At 40.4% G+C, this 21884-nt stretch overlaps 1 protein-coding gene across 2 annotated transcripts in view; it reads right to left on the bottom strand.

The window, feature by feature from the left end:
* Positions 1–21884, bottom strand: part of usp34 (ubiquitin specific peptidase 34) — a 63847-nt gene that overhangs the window by 3107 nt on the left and 38856 nt on the right. For both annotated transcript variants that reach the window (XM_058640017.1, XM_058640016.1), the window contains exons 48-75: positions 21325–21475; positions 21154–21232; positions 20265–20318; positions 20084–20179; positions 19913–19977; positions 19592–19667; positions 19270–19317; positions 19083–19148; positions 18516–18596; positions 14847–14932; positions 14281–14449; positions 13520–13594; positions 12816–12967; positions 11916–12069; positions 11786–11830; positions 10896–11000; positions 10659–10806; positions 9902–10206; positions 8460–8789; positions 7790–7947; positions 7630–7708; positions 5216–5342; positions 4887–4994; positions 2148–2252; positions 1663–1787; positions 655–778; positions 351–430; positions 116–256 (exon numbers count right to left, since the gene is read on the bottom strand). In XM_058640017.1, coding sequence (XP_058496000.1) covers positions 116–256; positions 351–430; positions 655–778; positions 1663–1787; positions 2148–2252; positions 4887–4994; positions 5216–5342; positions 7630–7708; positions 7790–7947; positions 8460–8789; positions 9902–10206; positions 10659–10806; positions 10896–11000; positions 11786–11830; positions 11916–12069; positions 12816–12967; positions 13520–13594; positions 14281–14449; positions 14847–14932; positions 18516–18596; positions 19083–19148; positions 19270–19317; positions 19592–19667; positions 19913–19977; positions 20084–20179; positions 20265–20318; positions 21154–21232; positions 21325–21475 — 3332 coding nt within the window. The remainder of the gene's footprint in view (positions 1–115; positions 257–350; positions 431–654; positions 779–1662; positions 1788–2147; positions 2253–4886; positions 4995–5215; positions 5343–7629; positions 7709–7789; positions 7948–8459; positions 8790–9901; positions 10207–10658; positions 10807–10895; positions 11001–11785; positions 11831–11915; positions 12070–12815; positions 12968–13519; positions 13595–14280; positions 14450–14846; positions 14933–18515; positions 18597–19082; positions 19149–19269; positions 19318–19591; positions 19668–19912; positions 19978–20083; positions 20180–20264; positions 20319–21153; positions 21233–21324; positions 21476–21884) is intronic.

Raw genomic sequence — 21884 nt, 5'->3', positions numbered from 1 at the left:
CAAACACACAGAACTATCCCTTTAAATGAGCTAAAGATCACAGTGAGGCTTGAACATAAACTTCTGTCACTTTTTAAACAAACTAAATGACTAAACACCAGTGAAGAAATGTCACCTTGTGCAGGAAGTAGGTGAGGAAGGAATAAACCACGTTGTTGTTGAGAAACATCCTCTCGTCCATCAGGATGCACTTGATGTACTCGCTGAAGGCCGGGTCGTCGCACAGCAGCTTCACACACGTTTTGGCTAACACAGACTGGGGGGGGGGGGGGGTGTAGTAGAGACCCGAGTCAGTGCCGCTGCAAACATGAACGTAAAAAACCACAGAATCCACGTGAAAGTGCGTTTACCTGAGACTGACAGAGCTCCGTCCACAGTTTAGGGAACAGAGCGAGGTGAAGAGGAAGTCCTTCATACGCTATCAACACACCTGAGAAACAACGCACAATTTCATCATTCAATAGATTTTTGTGTTTTAAAGAATGTGATTTTATTGTGAATCGTGATTAAAAACAAGATGGTGGTGCATGTGAATGGAAAATATTGTTTTTATTTTTTTTTTCTTGTCAAACAAACTGAAAGATCGATTAAAAGACGCACGGGTGGAAATAAACCCCCACCAGGGGGAGCCACACAAACGAAGAAGGTACGTACTGAGTTTGACGAGTGTGTCTGTGAATTTTTCGCAGTTGATGGCGACACGACACAGAAGGTGGATGAACTGGTGATAAGACAGGAAGTAATCCAGCAGCATCCGGTCGTACACCTCGTCTTTACCCTGGAAAACAAACACACCAACGGTTCACTGCCAACGCTGAAGATTACAAAGGTTAAAACGACGCAAAACACGACATTTCTATACAGTTAGCTATAGCTAACTGTATGTAGCTATAGCTAACTGTATAGAAATCTGTTCTATTCTATTTAGCGAGCTAAGTAATACCATTCCATTCAACTTGGTTAGCTAGCATTGCAAATACTGTTTAATACTAGGTATTTAGCTCACTAAATAGATCAAATTCTAATTTAGTTAGCCAGCTAACTAAATACTATTTCAGTCTATTTAGGTAGCTAGCTAAATAAATCTCTTCAACTTAGTTTAAATAGCTAGCTAAGTATAACTATTTAATACAATTAAGAAAGTTAGCTAAATGGGTCTAATTCTAATTAGTTAGCTAGGTAACTAAAAACTATTTCAGTCTAGTTAGTTAGCTAAATAAATCAATTTAATTTGTTAGCTAGAATTCAGTTAGTTAGCCAAATAAATCTGTTTAACTTCAATTAGTTAGCTAGCTAGCTAACTAAATACTATTTTAGTGTATTTTGGAGTTTGCATGATCTCCCCGTGTGTGCGTGGGTTTTCTCCGGGTTCTCCGGCTTCCTCCCACAGTCCAAAAACCTGCAGTTTGGAGATCAATTGGTCACTCTGAATAGACCATAGGCGTGAATGTGAGAGTGAATGGTTGTTTGTCTCTATGTGTGTCAACTGTCCAGGGTGTGACCCGCCTATCGCCCTATGTCAGCTGAGGTCGGCACATTATTTTACTTAGTTAGCTTAATAAATCGGTTTAATTCTACTTAGTTTGCTCGCTGACTAGCTAGCAAGTAAGTAACTACCTAAAGTGTATTTTCTGTAAATGAGCAGGTGTGCAGTGAACGCACCTTGCTGCTCTCGACCATAGAGGGCAGCAGACACATGTTGAGCTCTGGCCTCGGAGGGCGGATGTTGTTTTTAGCTCCCATTAGCTTGATGTTCTCTCTGCAGGGCAGGTACGGACCAAAGGACACTGTGGACAGACAGACAGACAGACAGACAGACAGACAGACAGACACACACAATATTAAGAAATGATTTAAAAGATGTGATTAACCTGAGACTTTGATATTTTCTGCATTTCACTCTCCTGAAGAAATAAAGCTTTTACTTAATGAACACCTTAATTCAAAGCAAACAACATAAATGCTTAACATAAAAACATTTCCATTTATAGAAGATTCAGTTCAAAATGTCATCTGATAAAAGCATCTTTGTTTCTCTGAACTCACTGATGAGAGTTCAAAAGAAAAAGGATTCAAGGATTTTTGTAAAAGCTGCTGTGCAGAGAGTGAAGAGCAGAGCAGCTGATAAACATGAGGAGGAGGCTCACTGGGGATGTTGCTGTGGTGGTAGGTGCAGTGGTTGTGCTGCAGAAAGGGAACCAGAGTGTGCAGGAAGTCGTGAGGACTCAGCAGAACCAGCTCCTTCAGCACATCTACAGGAAACCAGAACCAACAAGCAAATATCACAATCATGTCGGCAGGGACGTGCACATGATTAACGAGGGGCAGGGGCCCCACATCAGAAAAGGCCTTAATAACACAATATGTAGATGAATTTATTTAAAATTAAAACGCAAACTACTTAGTTGTGTATCCTAAGTAGATTTTGGAATTATAAATCGAGTCATGCTAGAAAGAAGTGTTTGATGGAAAAGCCACAAGATGATATTATCTCCTTGGATTCTTTTTTTTTTTTTCTTTAATGTTTTTATTCATTTGACGGGCAAAAGTACATACAATGAAAAATAGGGACAACCACTTATACCCTCCCACTCCCAGCCCCTCCTAATCCTACAAAATGTTATTACCGATCAGTAATAACACACATCCTTCCTTCTTAGCGTAAACAGACATACAAATATAAAAGTACACAGATAATTAAGAGAGGGTAAAGATCATTCATTAGTCCTGTAGTGTCTTTAGTCCAGCTATGTAACTAATCACGCAGCCCCAAACCGAATCAAATTTTCCAGGTGTCCCCCTCAGATTGTATTTAATTTTCTCCAGATCTAAGTAGAGCATAAGGTCCTTAAGCCACAGCAAATCTTTGGGGGCAACTGGTGCCTTCCACTCCAACAAAATTCTTCTACGTGCTAATAAAGAAGCAAAGGCAAAACTATCCTTAATTTTTTTCCTAATTGTTTGAAGCTCTGATAATACTCCAAAAATAGCCAATTCTGGACAAGGCGTCAACATTTAGTGCTTCTGCAAGATGTTTAAAAACATCTGTCCAGTAAGCTTGCAGACGGGGACAAGACCAAAACATGTGGGTCATGTGACACCTATGACATGCGTCTGTGACATTAGGATACATTTTTGAAAGTTTACAATTGGTAAAATAAATATGATGAACAACCTTATATTGTATTAAATTAAGCCTGGAGCAAGATGTACTGTTATTTACACGAATTAATGCTGAGTTCCAGTCACCGTCATGGATAACCCTGCCAAGTTCTTGTTCCCAGTCTTTCTTGATTTTATCAAGAGATGTCTCTTTGAGATGGGATATTAAGGTGTACAATTTTGAGATAAGGCCTTTCTGATTTGTGGGAATGTCCAAAAAAAAAGAGTTAGGTGGGATATTGGGGAAACAGGTACTATTTGATTTAACAAAGTTACAAACCTGGAAGTATCGGAATAGGTGAGACTCGGGAAGGTTACATTTTTCACATAATTCGCTGAAGCTAGCGAAGACATTGTTAATATAGAGATCACTTAGCCTGACAAGGCCGGAGCTCTGCCATAGAGAAAAGGCATCATCAATGCTGGGAGGGAGGAAGAGATGATTGTTATGTATGAGGCTGTGATTAGACAATCCTTTGAGTCCAGAAGTACATCTAAATCGGAACCACATTTTAAGGCTGGAGATGACAATTGGGTTACATGTATATTGGGATGGTTGAAAGGGCAATTTTGATGTAAGTAGAGCTAGGAGTGACGTAGAGCAGGATTTAGCTTCTAGTTTACACCAGATTTGTTCAGGTTCGCGAATCCAGAGAGTAATTTTGCTTATGTTAGCTGCCCAATAGTAGAGTCTTAGGTCAGGGAGTGACAAAGCACCAACAGACTAATGCCTTTGTAAAAACTCTCTCCTCATCCTGGCGGTCTTGCCTTTCCATATAAAAGATGAAATTAGCTTGTTTATAGCACGAAAAAAGGAATTGGGTAAAAAGATCGGAAACGTGGAAGCACGTTCATTTTGATGCAATTTACCCTGTAAATTACACCATCTTTCCAGATCTGATTTAAGCTTGTCGATTAGGGGTGGAAAGTTGTTCTTATAGAGATCGGACATCTTACGGCAGATATGAACACCTAAGTATTTAAAGCTGCTTTTAGACACTTTAAATGGGAAATACACATCAGGGACCACAAGGGCTAAGTTATTTACTTTTGAGTAGTTCAATTTATAACCGGAAAATGCTCCAAAGCTGTTTAGCAATTCAATTATTTTAGGGATGGTGGTTACTGGATCAGAAATAAACAATAATAAATCGTCCGCTTACAAGGAAGGTATATGTTCCAAACCACATCTGTGAATTCCTTTACTAAAACTGGCCGATTTAAGTGCTATAGATAGAGGTTCAATTGCCACAGCAAACAACAATGGACTCAGAGGGCACCCTTGGCGGGTTCCTCTGTTAAGTGTGAAATATTGGGATTTCATCCCATTAGTGCTTACGGACGCTTTAGGGGAAGAGTATAAAAGTGAGATCCAAGATATATGCTTAGACCCAATACAGAACCTCTTTAAGACCTCTAACAGATAACTCCACTCCACCCTATCGAAAGTCTTCTCCACATCCAGGGAGACCACCACTTCTGGTGTCCCCTCGGTCGCAGGAGAAAATAGAAGGTCATGGAGGCGGCAGGCATTGGAGAAAGAGTGTCGTTTGGTCGGGTGAAATGATGCTTGGCATAATTGATTCAAGTCGTAAGGCCAGTGTTTTAGCTAAAATCATGTCCTTGGATTCTTGCTTTTTATTTTATTAATGCAGCGCCGAGAAAAACAAGGAAAGTAAGTAAACATTATGCTACAGAACCTGTGTGTATGTGTGTGTGTTTACCCAGGCAGGCGTTGCGCAGCTCAGGCGGGCTGTACGAGTTGAGAAGGGTGAGCAGCTTGTGGGCGAAGTCGATTCTCTCCTGCCACTGGATCAGAGCCTGTTTCACATCTGGATTGAGGGAAACATCAGAACGACAGTCTCTTCATTTGTTTTAATCCTCACCACGTTCATGTGTTTCTACTTCTGTTCAGTTAGAAAACAGCAGCTTCACTCAAGTCCAGACATTCTCCATATATGTGTGTGTGTGGTGTGTGGGTGTGTAGGTGTGTGTGACCGGATCCGGTCCTGTGGACGTTATAAACGGCTAGTGAGGGCGACCGTGGTCTGACCTTTGCGCTGCAGGTATGGCCGCGTGGCTTTCAGGACAGACAGGAAGATGGAGAGCAGCTCCACCAGGTCTCCAGTGACGTGGCACGCCGTGGCCTCATGGTACATCATGTGCAAAGTGTTGAACGACTGCAGGGAACCAGAAACACAACAGGGAACCATTTTACAACTTTCCTTTTGACTTCATCACGAATCAAACACCAAAAGAAAATTAGAGAAAAACTAGAAGAAAAACATAAGAATAAGAGAACTTCAAAAAGTTTGCTCTCCACAATAAGCTCCATGTTTTAGTTTTTTATGGAACACAAACTGTTGTGACCCAAATCACAAAATCAGTCGTGACAAAAGAAAATTTGTGAATACTGTAGCGACTCATTTACAGCCATATCAATTATTTACACCAGCTTTATTCTCGTAATATCGCAACTTTATTCTTCTAATGTTTTTCTTGTAATATCCCAACTACACAATTTTATTCTCGTAATATCGCAACTTCATTATTCTAATGTTGTTCTCGTAATATTGCAACTACACAATTTTATTCTCGTAATATCGCAACTTCATTATTCTAATGTTGTTCTCGTAATATTGCAACTACACAATTTTATTCTCGTAATATCACAATGTGGGATGTGTCTAACACTAATGTGTAACCCAGGCAGCTCAGTGTGTGAATGTGAGTACGTGCGCGTGGCCGAGGGGCGGCGCATGAGCGAGCCCGCGGAGCGGAAGACGGGTGTGTTATTGTTTACATTTTACGTGTGTGCCGGTGAATGAATGGTGGAGACGGCAACGGGAGCAGAGAGGGAGAGAGAGTTGGATGTTACCGTGCAATCAGCTAATAAACTCGGATTCTCTTGAACAAACAAACGGCCTGTCTTTTGTCTGCCACCACGTAACAACTTTGGAGTAAAAAGTCTCGGGAGTTAACCCCGGAAAAGAACGCTACCTCCGGCCCTGGAGAATATAGATCTCCCCTGCGTTCCCCGACCACGGTCAGGAGACAAAAGCAGGAAAGGTTAACAACAAATACGCAATTTTATTCTCTTAATATCGCAACTACACAACTATATTCTCGCAATATAGCAACTTCATTCTTATAATATCACGTTATACTTGTAATATCGAAACTTTATTCTTATATCACGTTAGTATCGAAACTTTATTCTTATATCATGTTATTTCTGTAATATCACAATTACCCAACTTTATTCTCGTAATATCGCAACTTTATTCTTATATCACGCTATTCTCGTAAAATATTGCAACTTTATTATTCCCATAATATCAAAATTTTATTCTCGTAATATCACATTATTCCCATAATATTGCAACTTTATTCTCGTAATATCACATTATTCTCGTAATATTGCAACTTTATCCTCGCAATATCGTTATCATGACATAAAACCAATGATCCTGGACTAAAGTAGACAAGTCTGAAAATGACACATCTGTGCTAAAAGAGTATTTAGACCTTTTTTACTGTCACTTTACATTTTTAATATAGTTTATATTGTATAAAACATTTTTACTTCTGCTGTCACTTTATAGTTCTAATACATTACATTACATTACATGTCATTTAGCAGACGCTTTCATCCAAAGCGACTTAGAATAAGTGCATGTAAACATTAGGGTACAAATAAAAGCTAGAAGTAAGTAAGAGCTTCAAGTAAGCTGAAGTATGAAGTGCTAGTCATAAGTACGATGTATAAGCAAGTTTTTATTGTATTTTTATTTTTTTAATGTCGTTGTCGTCGTCTTAGTCGAGGTAGAGTCGGAAGAAATGTGTTTTTAGTCGTCGGCGGAAGATGTGGAGACTTTCCGCTGTCCGGACGTCGATGGGGAGTTCGTTCCACCATTTGGGAGCGAGGACAGTGAACAGTCTTGAGTTCTGTGAATGCCTCTGTGATCCTCTCAGTGAGGAGTTTATAGTTGTATAAAACATTTTATTTCTAGTCACTTTATATGTTTTATATAGTTTTTGTATAGACGTTTAGCGCTGGTTAACATAACACAATTATATACTTATTTTCTATGCAAATGTTTAATTCCACTGCACATTTTTTAACTTTCAGAGTTTCTCCTGCTCATTTCTAATTTCTCTGTACATATTAAAATTCTACGCAAATGTTTAATTTATTTGCAAATGTTTAATTTTGCTTCATATGTTTCGTCTGATTTCTTTGATTTCTCTGTGCACATTTAAATGTACATTTATCTCAGGTCAATTTCAGTGTATGGTTACTGTGTTACAAGTTAACTCTAATGTATGTTCAATGTATGTTACTGCTACTGGATGCTCGAATCTATCTATCTATCTATCTATCTATCTATGCCAAGTTGAATCGCTCATGGTTCACTACTAAAACACTATATTAACATTTTTTAACAATGGACGACGTGGACCTACTTCAGTCATGAGGATCAGTCCTCTGTTGAAAACCACCAGCAGCCGGTCCTCGTCGTTCTCCAGCAGAACCCTGAAGGCACTGCAGGGAACAGCAGAACCAGGTGTTAGGAGATAAAAGATTTTTCCAATGTTCTGTCTGTGAATTTGATTGAGTCCTGACCTGATGAGTGTGGTCCAGCAGGAGCGTCCGTCAAGGCAGCGCAGGTAACAGCTGATGGTGGTCTTCTTAAACTGCTTCACGTCCTCCAGCTCCTCCTCTCTCATGTCGGCTCGCTGTGCCACAAACAGCTGCATCAGGTTGAAGAGTTCCTCCACCGCCTGCAGGGGGCAGCACACGACGACAGATCAGAAGTTAAAACAGTTTGTTTGGAAGTCGGTTAGTAGAAAAATATAGTAGAAAAAACAAGTTTACATAACCACTTAAGATTTTAGTGAAGTAAATTTGCTTTAAAAACAAAGTTCTGTGAAAAAAAAGATTGATTATGCTAAAATAAAACATAAGTAAATACTTAATACTGTTTTTAACAGAGTTTAAAAAAGTTCAGAAAGTGAATTAAAATGTACATTTTGTTAAATAAAGTTAAATTGAGTTTAACAAAACCTGCACAACTATAGGGGCTTTTATTCTGAAACACACAGTTAATGGTTAGCACAATTAACACAACAAAATATGAACACATTCAAGTTCCCTTGCTAATGCTAACATACCAGCTAGCTCCTGTGCTAACTGCTAGCTGTTAAAATTGCAACAAAAAAAAAATTAGAATTGAACAAGAAAACATGAAATAACAGAGCAAAGAAGCGGCTAACGTGGTTCTGTTTGTACTCACTCCAGGATACTGGCTGGCGTGCGGTGTCAGGTTCTTGAAGGCCCACTGGATGTTCTGGTGGGAGGCGAGCTGGCGAGTGAAGGCGGGCGACTGCTCGCAGCACATGCGCAGGATGCCGTAGTAGGCAGGCAGCATGCCGCGGTTGAAGAGCACCACCTCCTGGTCGTCGTGGTCAGCCAGGATGTAGTTGAAGGCGATGTTCTTGGTCACCACGGGGTTCTGCACCACCAGCCGCACGTTCTCGGCACAGTCTACGCACACGTTGTACCAGAAGGACAGCAGCGCCTGCTTGTTGTGGTTGGTGGCGATGGCCGGTTCTGACAGTTTGGGCTGAAAATGGAGGGAAGAACACGCTCAGTGTGACAGAAACTTTTTCAGAAGTTTAGCTTTTTGCTCCAACCGACTGTAAATATAACAAAAACAACAAATGTTTACATTTCCAGCACAAAAAAAGTTTCAAGCGCAACATTTTTTCCTTAACATAAAGATATTCTTTGCATATTACAAATTTTGTAAAAATATGGTTTTAAGCATGAACGTTGCAAAATTACATTTAGGTTTTTGGTACAACTGAAAAAAACAAACTTAAAAACAACAAATATTTATTGAAGGAGGAAGAAAAACATAACAAAGTACTAAAAAAATTAATTCAAGCATAAAAACGTTTCTTAAACATTTTATTTTTTTAAGTTTTGTAAAATTTGTAGAAAAAAAAATCTAATTCTTGAAATATAAGTTTCTTAATAGACTAGACTTTTGACTATATATAAAACCATTAAAAAAAAAAGTTTATTCTTGTATATTATGTCTCTTCTAGTATCAAATATTTAAGGTTTCCTTAAATATAAGGTTCCTTAAAATAAGTATCTGTAGTAGTGAAATACTCATGCTTTTTGTGAGTCAATAAACTCCAAAGAAAATCCCAGAAGCAAATGAAGCCGATTTATTCTCAAACTGTAATCCACATTAAACTAAAAATAAAAGTTTTTAAACAAAATCCTGGATCTGTCGCCTCAAACTAATTGACAGGAAAAAATAAGTTTCTTATGCCTAAATGACGGTTAAGTTGAGTCAGAAAGTTGTTGCTCTGACAACTTCACTACAAAACAGAGGACGACAGTGGCCCTGTGATGGATGTCAGCTGAGATTGGCACAGCGGTAGATGATGGATGGATGGATGGATGGATGATTAATCATTATAAATAGATGTTTTCCACGGCTCTAACAGAGTAATATTTCTTGGAATTAAAAAGTTCTTCCAAAGTTTCTGTCAAAGATTAAGTTTGTAAAATAAAGAATTTAGACATAAAAAGGATACTTAATATATAAAGGTTTCTTTAAGCATAAAAACATTTAAAGAAACAAAGCATGGTGGAGAAGAAAATCCATCAGCAGTGAAGCTTCTGTCGCTTCTATAGAACATAAATCAGTAAAGGTTCTACCTGGAAGAGGTTCCACAGGTCCATGAAGCATCCGGAGAACATGATCTTCTCCGTCTTGGAGATGAGGCAGTAGGTCATGAAGCTGAAGTACTGCACCAGCTTGGTGGTGCCGTGAACGCTGGCGTCCACGTAGAGCTTGGCGCGTCCCAGCAGCCCCAGCAGCAGGCTGTAGACCTGGTGCAGGACCACGGTGGTGTCAGGCGACAGCGGCAGCTCTCGGGTCGGCAGGTGAAGGGAGCGCGTGGAGCGGAACATCTGGCGGAAGGAGTTGCTGGGGATGAGGGAGACGAGGAGGTACGCCGCCGCTGGAGGAGACATAGACTCAGAGTCAGGACGAGAGGGACACATACTGTACCCGCAGAACGTCTTCAGCAATTCAGGAGATGTCCGATGTTGCCACAAGGTTTTAAAGATTCAACATTTATTGGTTTGTAAAGCTTTTAATGGTCTTTGGACCTTCACATTTATATCAGCTGTTTTCATTCATGAACCATCTAGAAGGTTCTTCTGGTTCTGGACTTGAAATCATCTGAAGACTCATGGAGAGGCAGCCTTTTGTTTCTGTAGCTCACATTTATGGAACGGCCTCCCTGACGACCACAGGAGGGCAGCAACAGAACATTTATAATCATTTCTACAAGTCAACTGTAGACCTACGAGTCTGAGTAAGTGGTTTCAGTAGGAAAAGTCGGTCTCACAGTGAGATAAAGACGTGATTCAGCAGTGTTTCAGGGAAACACCACACGTGCCGTCTTACATGTTCGGACTCGGGGGTAGTTGTGCGCCAGCAGGAAACGTTCCACCCAGTTCTCCATGTTCTGCAGAACCCAGCTGTGGGCCAGTTTGTTCCTGGGTGTCTGGACCGCCAGCCAGTCCAGGCACTGGGACGGGTTGTACTCGATGACCTGGAAGGAGGCACACAGGAGAGCATTGGGAACGTTTAAAAACAACACCAGGTCTGTGTTGACATCTTCTGGATCATCTTCTTGTTTACCTCCCAGATCCTCTGCAGGATGTAGGAAGCAAAGGACGGCATTCCTGGAGGTCCGCCCGCAAACTCCATCAACATCGTCAACAGTTTAAAGAAAGGATTGGCGGCCTGGAAGAAGGAAAGGGGATGGTGAAGAGATTGAACCACCACAGAAGAATTGGGAGAACTCTAGATTAAGATCTTTGAACTGTAGGGAGCAGCACTCCTCTGACTGTGGTTTTAGTCTCTGTCCACACCAAAACGTAAACAGGCTTTTTGTTTGTCATTTGGAAAAAGCTTTCTGAAAACATTGTTTCATCCATGTGAAATCCCCCAAAACAACACTATACAGTAACTATGCTCGGCCTACTTAGAATTATACCACCTACTTATAATCAATTTCTAATCCCAAACCTACTTATAATCCATTTATAATACCAAACCTATTTCTAATCCCAAAAGCTATTTCTAATCCCAAAACCTACGTATAATCTATTTATAATCCCAAACCTATTTATAATCTATGAATAATCCCAAAGCCTATTTCTAATCCCAAAACCTATTTATAATTGTAAAACCTATTTATAATCCCAAAACCTACGTATAATCCAGTTATAATCCCAAATCTATTTATAATGCCAAAACCTATTTATAATGTATTTATAATCCCAAAATCTATTTATAATCTATTTATAATCCCAAAACCTATTTATAATCCCTAAACCTATTTATAATCCCAAAGCCTATTTATAATCTATTTATAATCCCAAAGCCTATTTATAATCTATTTATAATCCCAAAGCCTATTTATAATCTATTTATAATCCCACAACCTATTTATAATTCCAAAACCTACTTATAGTTCCACCCCCTGCTTAGAGTCCCGCCCCTCTCTAGGAGTATGTGCTGCTCACCTCTGGAGTCAACTTTGCGATGGACGTGAAGAGCATCGACACGATCTGTAGAGACAAACGGCAGGTTAGAAAATCTGTTACACGTTTGACGCCAGTCTGTGCTTCCTGTGTGTGCGTGTGCGACACTGACGTGCTCGGCCAGGCGGTTGTTATAGCGACAGAGGCTGAAGATGAGGTTGCAGGTCTGTCGGATGTTGATTCCGTCTCTGATGTGCTGGAAGAGGAAAGGAAAACCTTTCCCTCCGGTCAGTGCTGCCATGTCGCTCTGGGACAGAGTCAGGTGTCTGGACACGAGAGGACACAAGAGGACACAAGAGTACACAAGAGGACGTCACGTCTCTGGACACAAACCATTTTAACCATGTAATGAGAAAATAAAGCCTTCATTATTACAGTAAATGTCCTTCATTGAGATGATTACGTTGATAGAAAATCATGAGGATTTCACCAGACTAACTACAAAATGCTGTCGAGTCATGGTTTAGTACCACAAGTGGGCGCATGCATGTTTCCAGTCATTTCAGGATATTGTGATTTAAAACGAGTTTAATTATAATTCTTGTTCTTCACAAAATGTCTCCTGTTTCAATGCAGAAACATGATTTATTACTGATTTCAGCAGATTTTCAAGAGTTTAAAGCAAAAACATTTTTACGATGATATTGTGATTTGCAATTATTTGAGTCAGATTATCGTGTTGAGATTTTTTATTTTTATTTCGCCCTGTGACAGTTAAGAAAAGCAGCTAATACTTACGAAAATGCAACCAGTTTATCCCGCCCACTCCTGTCAAAGCTCCGCCCCCACAAGACTAGGTTGTGTTTCAGTAAAATATTTTGCTTCATTCAAAATCTACTTATAAATCCAAATCTACTTAATTAAAGCAAATCTTTTATCATGTTTGAAGATTTATTTTTATTTGTTTATTTGACTTTTCTTCACGTCATTGTTATTTTAAACGCTGGATTATCCTGTTTTAAGTTTCATTTCCAGATGTTATATTATTGAAGTTTTCCTAATATGGCCGTACCTCTCAGAACGAGACTGTTCCACCAGCAGAGCGATGAGGGCGATCATCTTCTCCAGAGCGGCAGGTCGATACTTCTCCTCCGCCAGAGACAAAATGTCCTCCTCCTCGTCCTCCTCTTCTCCCTCCTCCTCCGACAGCACCTCCACCTGAGGCTGAGGAAAAAGAAACAACACTTTTATCCCTGTACACTTTGAGGCCAGATACTCAGTATCTGTATCAGTCCCATACTGGTTACAAATCACTGGTAATTAGACAGATTAAAATGTTAAATGTGATAGAAGAAGTTACTCAAGTTTGCGATATCAATATTGGCATATATTCAAGTTTGCAATATCAAAATCGGCAGCTACTCAAGTGTGGGATATCGGCAGATGCTCAAGTTTGCGATATTGGTAGATCCAATATCGTGTATCCCTACGTTAAATATGGTCAGATTCTGCTATAACACCAGTAACTAAACTTAAAATGAAAGAATGAAGTCACTTTTTTAACAACAACTTTGTTTGTTAATTGCATGCATTTCTTAAATCAATATACATTTGATGTATAATATTTAGTGTATTTCACAGATTTATCAAAAAATGATGATTATCAATACAACAAGCATCTTTTCAAACCAGGAAAAGTCATACCATACCCGATACCTTATCATGATATTACATATATAATCTATATATAATATCCATATATTAGTATGAACTCACATTTTCAGGGCCTTTAGTTCCCATGTAGAAATGCACCATGATGGATATGGCTTGTAGTGACAACAAAAACTGACTCTGTAGACACAGAAAGAAACAAAAACAATTAACACGAAAACTCTTAAAGAGGAAAAATATCACACCAAAGGGTAGAAAGAACTTTTTCAGATTAAAAAGAAACACAGCTGTTGTAGATAATGATAATAATCTCATTTAAATCAGGAGTTTGTGGGGTATTGATGTGTGACAAACCATCAGGTGCTGACATGTAGGCAGTACTGACTGTGCGGTGAGCGCCCCCTGCTGCTGAAAAAAACCAACTGATTTAACTTACTTTACCGCCAGCCAACCAACAGTTTGTAAACCACTCACTCTCCCACACCAAAGTCCAGAGAGAAAATCAGTGATTATAGCTGCAGGAACACAGAAGCTGCTGGTCCTCTGCTGCCTCGTGTGGTCACTTTGTGTCACTGAGGTCAAGCTGAACAAAGGATTTTAAAAGCCGAAGTGACAAAATAAGACATTTCAATTGATCAACAACTGTGTGTGTGATGTAAAAATCACTGATTTTCTCTATGAGGTTTGGTGTGGGAGAGCGGAAAAGTCTGTCTAACACATAAAAATAAAAACATGAACATTTTAATATATTATTGGAGGAGTCTTTTGTTAAGTGGTAAAAATCTTCTTCTAAACTTCTAAAGGTCAACGATCTCTACAAAAAGGTCACTTCACATTCTTTAGACCGTGTGGACGCTAAGACCGACCTCCTCCTCTCCCATCTTGGCAAACTCGTAGAGAAAGGCGAAGTACTCGGTCAGGTGTTTGCTGTGGGGCTTGACACCGTGCTCCATGATGGACAGCAGGGTCTTTACGAAGCGGGTGACGCAGGACCGGCTGCCGATGTCCTCCACCGGACCGTCCATGTCGTCAGAGCTGCGGGACACAAAGAAGTCGGGGGTAAAGTAAAGTTCTGCTCAGCAGCTGATCCTGGATCTGCTGATTGTGGACCCGCAAGATGTTTGTCAGAGTGTGAGGAGATGGAGACACACGGGACCCGGTCTGGATCTCTGTAGCCATCTCATTCCACAGACACAAGCGTGTGTGATTCAATGGCACAACTTTGATATCAAATTCAAAAACACAGCAATTAATGATTATTAATCAATAACTAAATTGATTTTCAACAATTTTTTCAAGAATTTGGTGTGACATTATTCGGGTGTTCATTCTATGATAGGAAACTCTCAAATAATAGAAAATAACCAACAGATAAAATAATTTGTCCTGTATTAAGAACAGCTTTGAAATGGACCAATCAGGAGCGACGTACCCGTCCTCCATGCCGGGCTGCAGGTAGAGATGAGCGTGAACCGGCCGCAACCTCTGGATGACGTGGATACACAACCTCTGAAACATCTGGAAGACAAACATGACACAAACAAGACAAACTCTGAATTTAATTACATGTATGTGACATAAAACAGCATGAAATTTGAGATTCAAGTCAGAATTATGAGAAAAAAAGTCAAAATTCTGAGATTAGAATTAAAGCCAGAATGTTTTAGATTAAAGTCAGAATTTGAGATTTAAATCAGGAAAATGTCAAAATTCTGAGATTATAATTAAGTCAGAATTACCGTAATTTCCGGACTATAAGGCCCACCTGAATATAAACCGCACCAGCTAAATTTGGGGGAAATACAGATCGTTCCATATATAAGCCGCAGGTGTTTTAATGTTTAATTACCGTATATAAGGGTTCCTGCTACCACGGAGGGAATGTCGGGACAGTTTGGGAACGCAAAGTGTCCCATTTATCACATTTGAGAAACACAATAAATCTTTCAATCAAACTTTCACATCTTTGACATGATGAACAGCATTCGTGCAGTACACAAATAATACAACGGTGCGCTCCCAGCTCACGTCCTGCAGTCATAGTACCGTAGTAGTGCAGTATAACAAAAAACAAAGCTTACAGCGCTTGACGAGGCAATAGCATTAAATGGCTAAATTGAATTAGTTTTTAAAAATGCTTGCCTGTAACACAGCAGTAAAGGTGCAGTAACACGGCTGCTTAACAAAATAACCAGCATCTTTTCCGAAAAGTGCCAACACAGCAGTAAAGGTGCAGTAACGTGGCCGTTTACTGTATCAAAATAACCAGCCTACTATACCAGAAAAGTCAGTCATTAATCCTCGTGTCATCGTCTTCCTCCTGCGTACTAAAACCACCCAAGTCCTCTTCGTCAGTGTCGGAAACGAACAGGCCCAGAATGGCCTCGTCAGCCACTCTCTCCTTTGTTGTCGCTCTCAAAACCAATTAACTCCTCTTCCTCTTCGTCAGTGTCGGAATCGAACAGCCTCCGAACGGCTTTGTCAGCCGTTGCGCCATCCTCTTCATCATCATCATCATCATCATCATCATCATCACACAGCAGTCCATCTTTTCGAAACCCGTTGGTGATCGTGGATGTTTTCACACTTCTCCATGCTGTCAGGATCCACTGGCAGACTTAAGCAAAAGTTGCTCTTCACATGCGACCAGTTTTGGTAAATGATTTCTCGCCGCTAGTCGTCCATGCCTCCCACTGAACTCGTAGTGCCACTTTAAAAGCACGATTCACACTGATGTCAAGTGGCTGCAAATGCTTTGTTGCGCCCCCAGGAATCACAGCTGGAACTGAGTTTGTGCTCTTGATGGCTGCTTTCACAGAATCTGTTATATGCGCCCTCATGCTGTCTAAAACGAGCAATGTTTTTTTTTTGGCGAAAAAATCCCCCAGGTCGCTTGCCATAGCACTCATTCAGCCATTCCTTCATTACGCTTTCCATCATCTACCCTTTCAGGTTGACTTTTATGGAGATGTCTTTCGGGAATTTTTCATTTGGCATAGTCATCCGTTTAAAAATCACCATCGGTGGAAGCTTTAGTCCGGATGCTGTGCAGCCCAGAACACAAGTTAAATTTGTTCTCTCATGGCCAGAGACACCATGATGGTCCACCTCTAAAATCTTCAATATTCATTTCTTTGGCGGTTGTTTTGGCTTTCAGTCGGATCTGCGCGGTGGAAACACCCCGGCCGTCTGCTCTCTGTGTGTTCACCCAGTCTTCAAGAAAGTTTTCAAGTTCCGGCCATCTGCTTTTATTACCTCTGAAGGATTTTTTTGTCTTTTTTTTTTAAACAAGTATTTATTGAAGATTTTCTTAATTTAACAGAAGGCATTTTTTTTGTCTTTTTGCATTGACTCAGTTGTTCACGCTGCCCTCTCCAACGTCTCACCATTGATTCATTGATGCCAAGGGTACGTGCAGCAGATCTATTTCCTTCTTTGAGAGCCAGATCGATTGCCTTTAACTTAAAAGCAGCATCATATGCACTTCTCCTTTTGTTTTCCATAATGAGGGTGTGTGTATGAACACTTCCTTGGCGCAAACTGTCTCGCTCTCCTACTGTCTGTCTTGCTCTCGTTCTGTCTCTCATACTGCATTTGGGCTCACTTGGTTTGTTTTGCTCTCGTTACCTGGCGCTAACTGTCTGTCTCGCTCTTGCGCCCCTGGTGACCGTTAGCTGTAAAAATCCATAGATAAGCCGCACCGTTGTATAAGCCGCAGTGTCCAAAGCAAGTGAAAAAGTAGCGGCTTATAGTCCGGAAATTACGGTAAAGTCAGCATTCTGAGATGAAGTCAAAAATCAGAAATCTGAGATTTATGTCAGAATTTGAGATTTAAGCCAGAATTATGAGATTGAAGTCAAAATTCTTAGATTAGAATTAAATCAGAATTTTTGAGATTGAAGTCATAATTCTGAGATTGAAGTCATAATTTTTGAGATTGAAGTCATAATTCTGAGATTGTAGTCATAATTGCTGAGATTAAGTCAGAATTCCTGAGATTTAAGTCAGAATTATGAGTTTAAAGTTATAATTGCTGAGATTTAAGTAAGAATTCCTGAGATTAAGTCAGAATTCCTGAGATTTAAATCAGAATTATGAGAAAAAAGTCAAAATTCGGAAATTAGAATTGTCAGAATGAAAGTCAGAAATCTGATCTTAAAGTCAGAATTCCTGAGATTTAAAGGGGCATATTATGCAAAATCAACTTTTTAATCATTTTAATACTTATATTTGGGACTCTGAGGCCCTACCAGTCGCCAAAGTGTGAAAAACGAAGACTCAGTCATGTTTTCGTGGTTCCCCTTCGTGTAAGTATAGGCGATAAAGCACGAGATGTTGAATTCCCTGCGCTTATGACGGCAGCATGCGCATTTCACCACGAATGTTACCACCCACCAGTAAGTTTACTTGGAGAGCTCCACCTTAGCTCCACCTTGTCCGTATAAAATGTGAGAGTGCGACCGTATTTCACCGACGTACAAACACACACACTTTTAAGAAAAGGTCAAATAGAGGTCATAACTGACCATTCTGACACGTCCTAATTAAAAATATTTGTTCAGTACGTCCTCCATGACCGGAGCACAGACTCAGTCTGATACAGTCACATACAGCAGCAGTTTATGCAGCGATCGGCGGTGGCGATCAGTGGTGCTGTCCCTAAGTGTTTTTAACTGATTTACAGTTGGTCAGTGTTCGGCTCGATCCTTGTGTCGGACGTCTCTTCCTGTGACGACACTCTCGCTGCCATGTTGATATTGTCAGAGAACTAGTGGAGGGAGGGGGAGAGGAATGGAGCGGAGGGAACAGGAGCTGAGTGAGTGAGTGCTGTAAAAAGGACAAATCAGAAACCCCCTGGAAGAAGTGGGCGTGTGTTTGCCTGTGTCTCATTTGCATATAAAGGGACCAGGCACAAAACCGAGCGTTCTGAAAGGGGCGGGTTTAGCAGGGTTATTGAACTGCTATGGTGCTTCATCCTTATGGTATTTTGACCAAAGCATGTCACAGACATGTTCATTAGGACACCAGGGAACTATTTTAACTTGGAGAAATAGGGTATAATATGTCCCCTTTAAGTCTCACATGAATGAATGAAACTCACCTGTCTGACAATCTGATTGGGACATTTGATCAGGATCTGCATCGGCCACCAGTTGTCGTCTGCCATTCGATCCAAAAACCACTGAGAGACAGAGAAACACAACAATTATCATTATAATAGAAGAGAAGAGAAAGAAAAGAAGCAGGAAAGTAGAAAGAAAGGGAATAAAGAGGAAAGGGAGGAGGAAGGAAGAAGAAACAAGCAAGAAAAAGAAAGAGGATAAAGGAAGAAAAAACAAAGACAAGTAGTAAGGAGGAGATGAAAAAAAGGAATAAGAAAGAAGAGGGGGAAAGAGAAAGAATAAAGAGGAATAACAGAAAAGGGGGGAAGAAGATAGAACAAGAAAAAAGCAAGACGGAACGGGAGGAAGGAAGAAAGAAAAAGAGGAAATAATACATAAAAGAAATAAATGAAAGAAACAATAAAGGAGGGAAATGGGAGAAAATAAGAAAATATATGAAATAAAAAGGGAGCAGGTGGGAGGAAGGAAAGGGAAGAAAGAGGAAAGAAAAAAAGGAGAAAGGACATGAAGGAAAAATAAAAATGAAGAAAAGAAAAAAATCAAACCTCGCAGGCAGCCTGACTGTTGTTGAACTGTTTAGTCAGGAGTTCAATCCACTGTAGCATGGTGGGCTGCGCACACACACACACACACACACACACACATTAGCGGACACACTGCACCAGGTCCAGACTGATGATCTGGATCAAAGTATAGAATCTGAGGTCACTGTGAAACATAAGGGGAACGTACCTTTTCCTTGGAGTGAATAAAAGTCTCCAGAACAAACGACGTACTGAGCTGAAAACAAACACACAAATATTCAATTATTAATACAATTCAAACAGCAGAGTTGTTGATCCACCGCTGCCTCCATCACTGAGTTCAAATGTCTGACTTTGTCAATTCTGGATTTTAAATCCTTTGTTCAGATTTAACTGCGTGACACAAAGTGACCACAGGAGGCAGCAGAGGGCCAGCAGAGGACCAGCAGCAGTTTAAAGTCTGTGTCACAGTGAGATAAAGTTATTATTTATCAGGTGGATAAATTCCTTCTTGTTGAGGATTTTCTCACCTTGGCCGTCATGAGGGAGACGGCCTTGGGGTCAGGTAACGTGCTGGGAATACTGCTGCACAGCTGCCACATGAATCTGGCACAAAAATAAGCAAAAACATGCATGACACAATAGATCAGTGAACATCAGAATAGATTAGATTAGATGCTTCATTAATCCCACTGGAAAGAAACTTAGGTTTCAGTGAACATGTACATCACACAAGTGTAACATTTAAAAAATAACAACAATGGGAGGCAAAACGAGACAGAATATGAACAAGAATCAGAGGAAGCTTAGCTTCCACTCTACACACACACACGTTTTTATTTTACTCTTACCCAAAGTAGGTGTGTTCAAAAATGTTCTTGTCCTGGAGAAACTGCATGTTGTCGTGCCAAATCCACTGCAACACACACACAGACACACACTTGTGTCAGAGGAATGAACAAAAACAACAACTTGAGTTATTTAAAGGCACAGAAAGGTATATATATAAAAAAAAAAGAAACCTCGAGCAGATCAGGAGAGACGTCGAAGCTGAAGTCCTTCCCGTTCTCCTCCTCCAGCTCCACTCGCTTGTAGAAGAGCATGTAGGCGCTGTGTGTCTGTGGAGACATCCACACGTCAATCACGCTTAAACACAAATAACTTAACACAAAGAACAATGGTACAAAAAAAATGTGTGCTCACCTTCTCAAAAGAGAAATCCATGAACTTGTCGGTGACGGAGTCGTAGGTTTTAGTCTGGAACGGAGAAAAAATTGATTCCGTCAGTGTGGGTCCAACCTCCGCCTAGTGGGCCCTGAAGGTACTGCACATAGTCAGATTTAAGTCATAATAAAAGACGTTATTCTTATTTCATCTTTAACTTTGCATCATTACTGTAGTTACGTGACGTTTGACGCCATTGAAAAATCCTAGCAGTTCCTGAAAGCTGAGAAGTTGCATGTCAACGCCAACATAGCCTTTTCATTTCAAATTTAACACGCTAAATCAACTGCGGTGTTTTTCTTCATTTTAAATTGTTAAAACGGTATTTTAAGATAGTCAAGGTAAACTGTAAATGACTGCCAGGTATTGGACGTTATTGTGAAAAAATGGGCAAAAGCACTTAAGTTACAGGACATTTTCTGGCCCTTTTACAGTTGAAACTCCTTTTAAAAAAAGGTAGAAATCTGATCTTAAACCTCATAAAACTGACTCTTAGTTAAATTTGTTGATTTGATCTTTTATTAGACAATGAATGAAACCATAAAATCACTGATAATTTGTTCGAGATTTACAGTCGAGAAGCGTGTCAGACTGTCTGAAGTAAATTTCTGCATGGTCCAGCAGAGGGCGCTATGAGTGCAGCTGCACCTTCCATTTACACTGGGAGTTGAAACTGTGAGTCGATCGCGTACTCTATGTACGACCGATTTACTGTGAAAGTGATGCCAGCAGTAAAAGTCGCAGTTTTTGTCTGGGTGAGTTATTTCCAAATATGCCAAAAGGGGGAGGGGCCTCATGTGCGGCCGTGGTGTGACGACTCCGCCCACTTTGAGGTGGTGCTATAAGTGCTTGAAAAACAACGTCATACCGTCATCTCTCCACCGAAGCACTCGGAGGCCAGCTGGGCGGAGTCAAACGGCTTCACCTCGGCGTCGTTGAACAGGTACCTGCGAACGTGAGCACAGCACGAGTGAACAAAAACCCCCCAATCTGAAACTTAAAGAGGATTAAAAACCTTTTCTTCCTTCCCCTCGCTCACCACTTGTTGTTCTTGTACGCGTGCGGGTTGACGATGTCTCTGATGAAGCTGTAGTAGTGGCCGCCGTCCGCCGTGCCTGTGTGCACCGTGACGCCAATGAGGTCGTACTCGTAGCTCTCCGTGACCTTGGCATCGCCCTCGTCCCGGAAACCTGGAGCACAAAAAAACAAAAAAAACAATCAAGAGCCAAAAATCTGACAAAACAAGCAAAGTTACCAGAAAAAATTCATGAAAAAGACAGAAAACAGAGACAAGACCACAGTCACAGTCACAACAGAGAGAGAGAATCAGTGATTTTAGGAGCTGCTGGTCCTCTGCTGCCTCGTGTGGTCACTTTGTAACACTGAGGTCAATCTGAACAAAGGATGTCAAACACTGAAGTGACAAAATAAGACATTTGAACTTAGTGATGGAGGCAGCTCTATGGTGTGTGTGTGTGGGAGAAGGAGTGGTTTCTATTCAGCCAAGTCTGACAGCCAGCACATGATCAATACTATTACATTTTTTAAATTTTTATCGGAAACATAAATACTTATTAATAGTTAAAATAATGATGTGGC

Source organism: Solea solea, chromosome 10 (assembly GCF_958295425.1).
Source record: "Solea solea chromosome 10, fSolSol10.1, whole genome shotgun sequence".
NCBI lineage: Eukaryota > Metazoa > Chordata > Actinopteri > Pleuronectiformes > Soleidae > Solea > Solea solea.
Note: the sequence above shows the minus strand (reverse complement) of the source record. Positions and strands in the feature narration are given on the sequence as shown.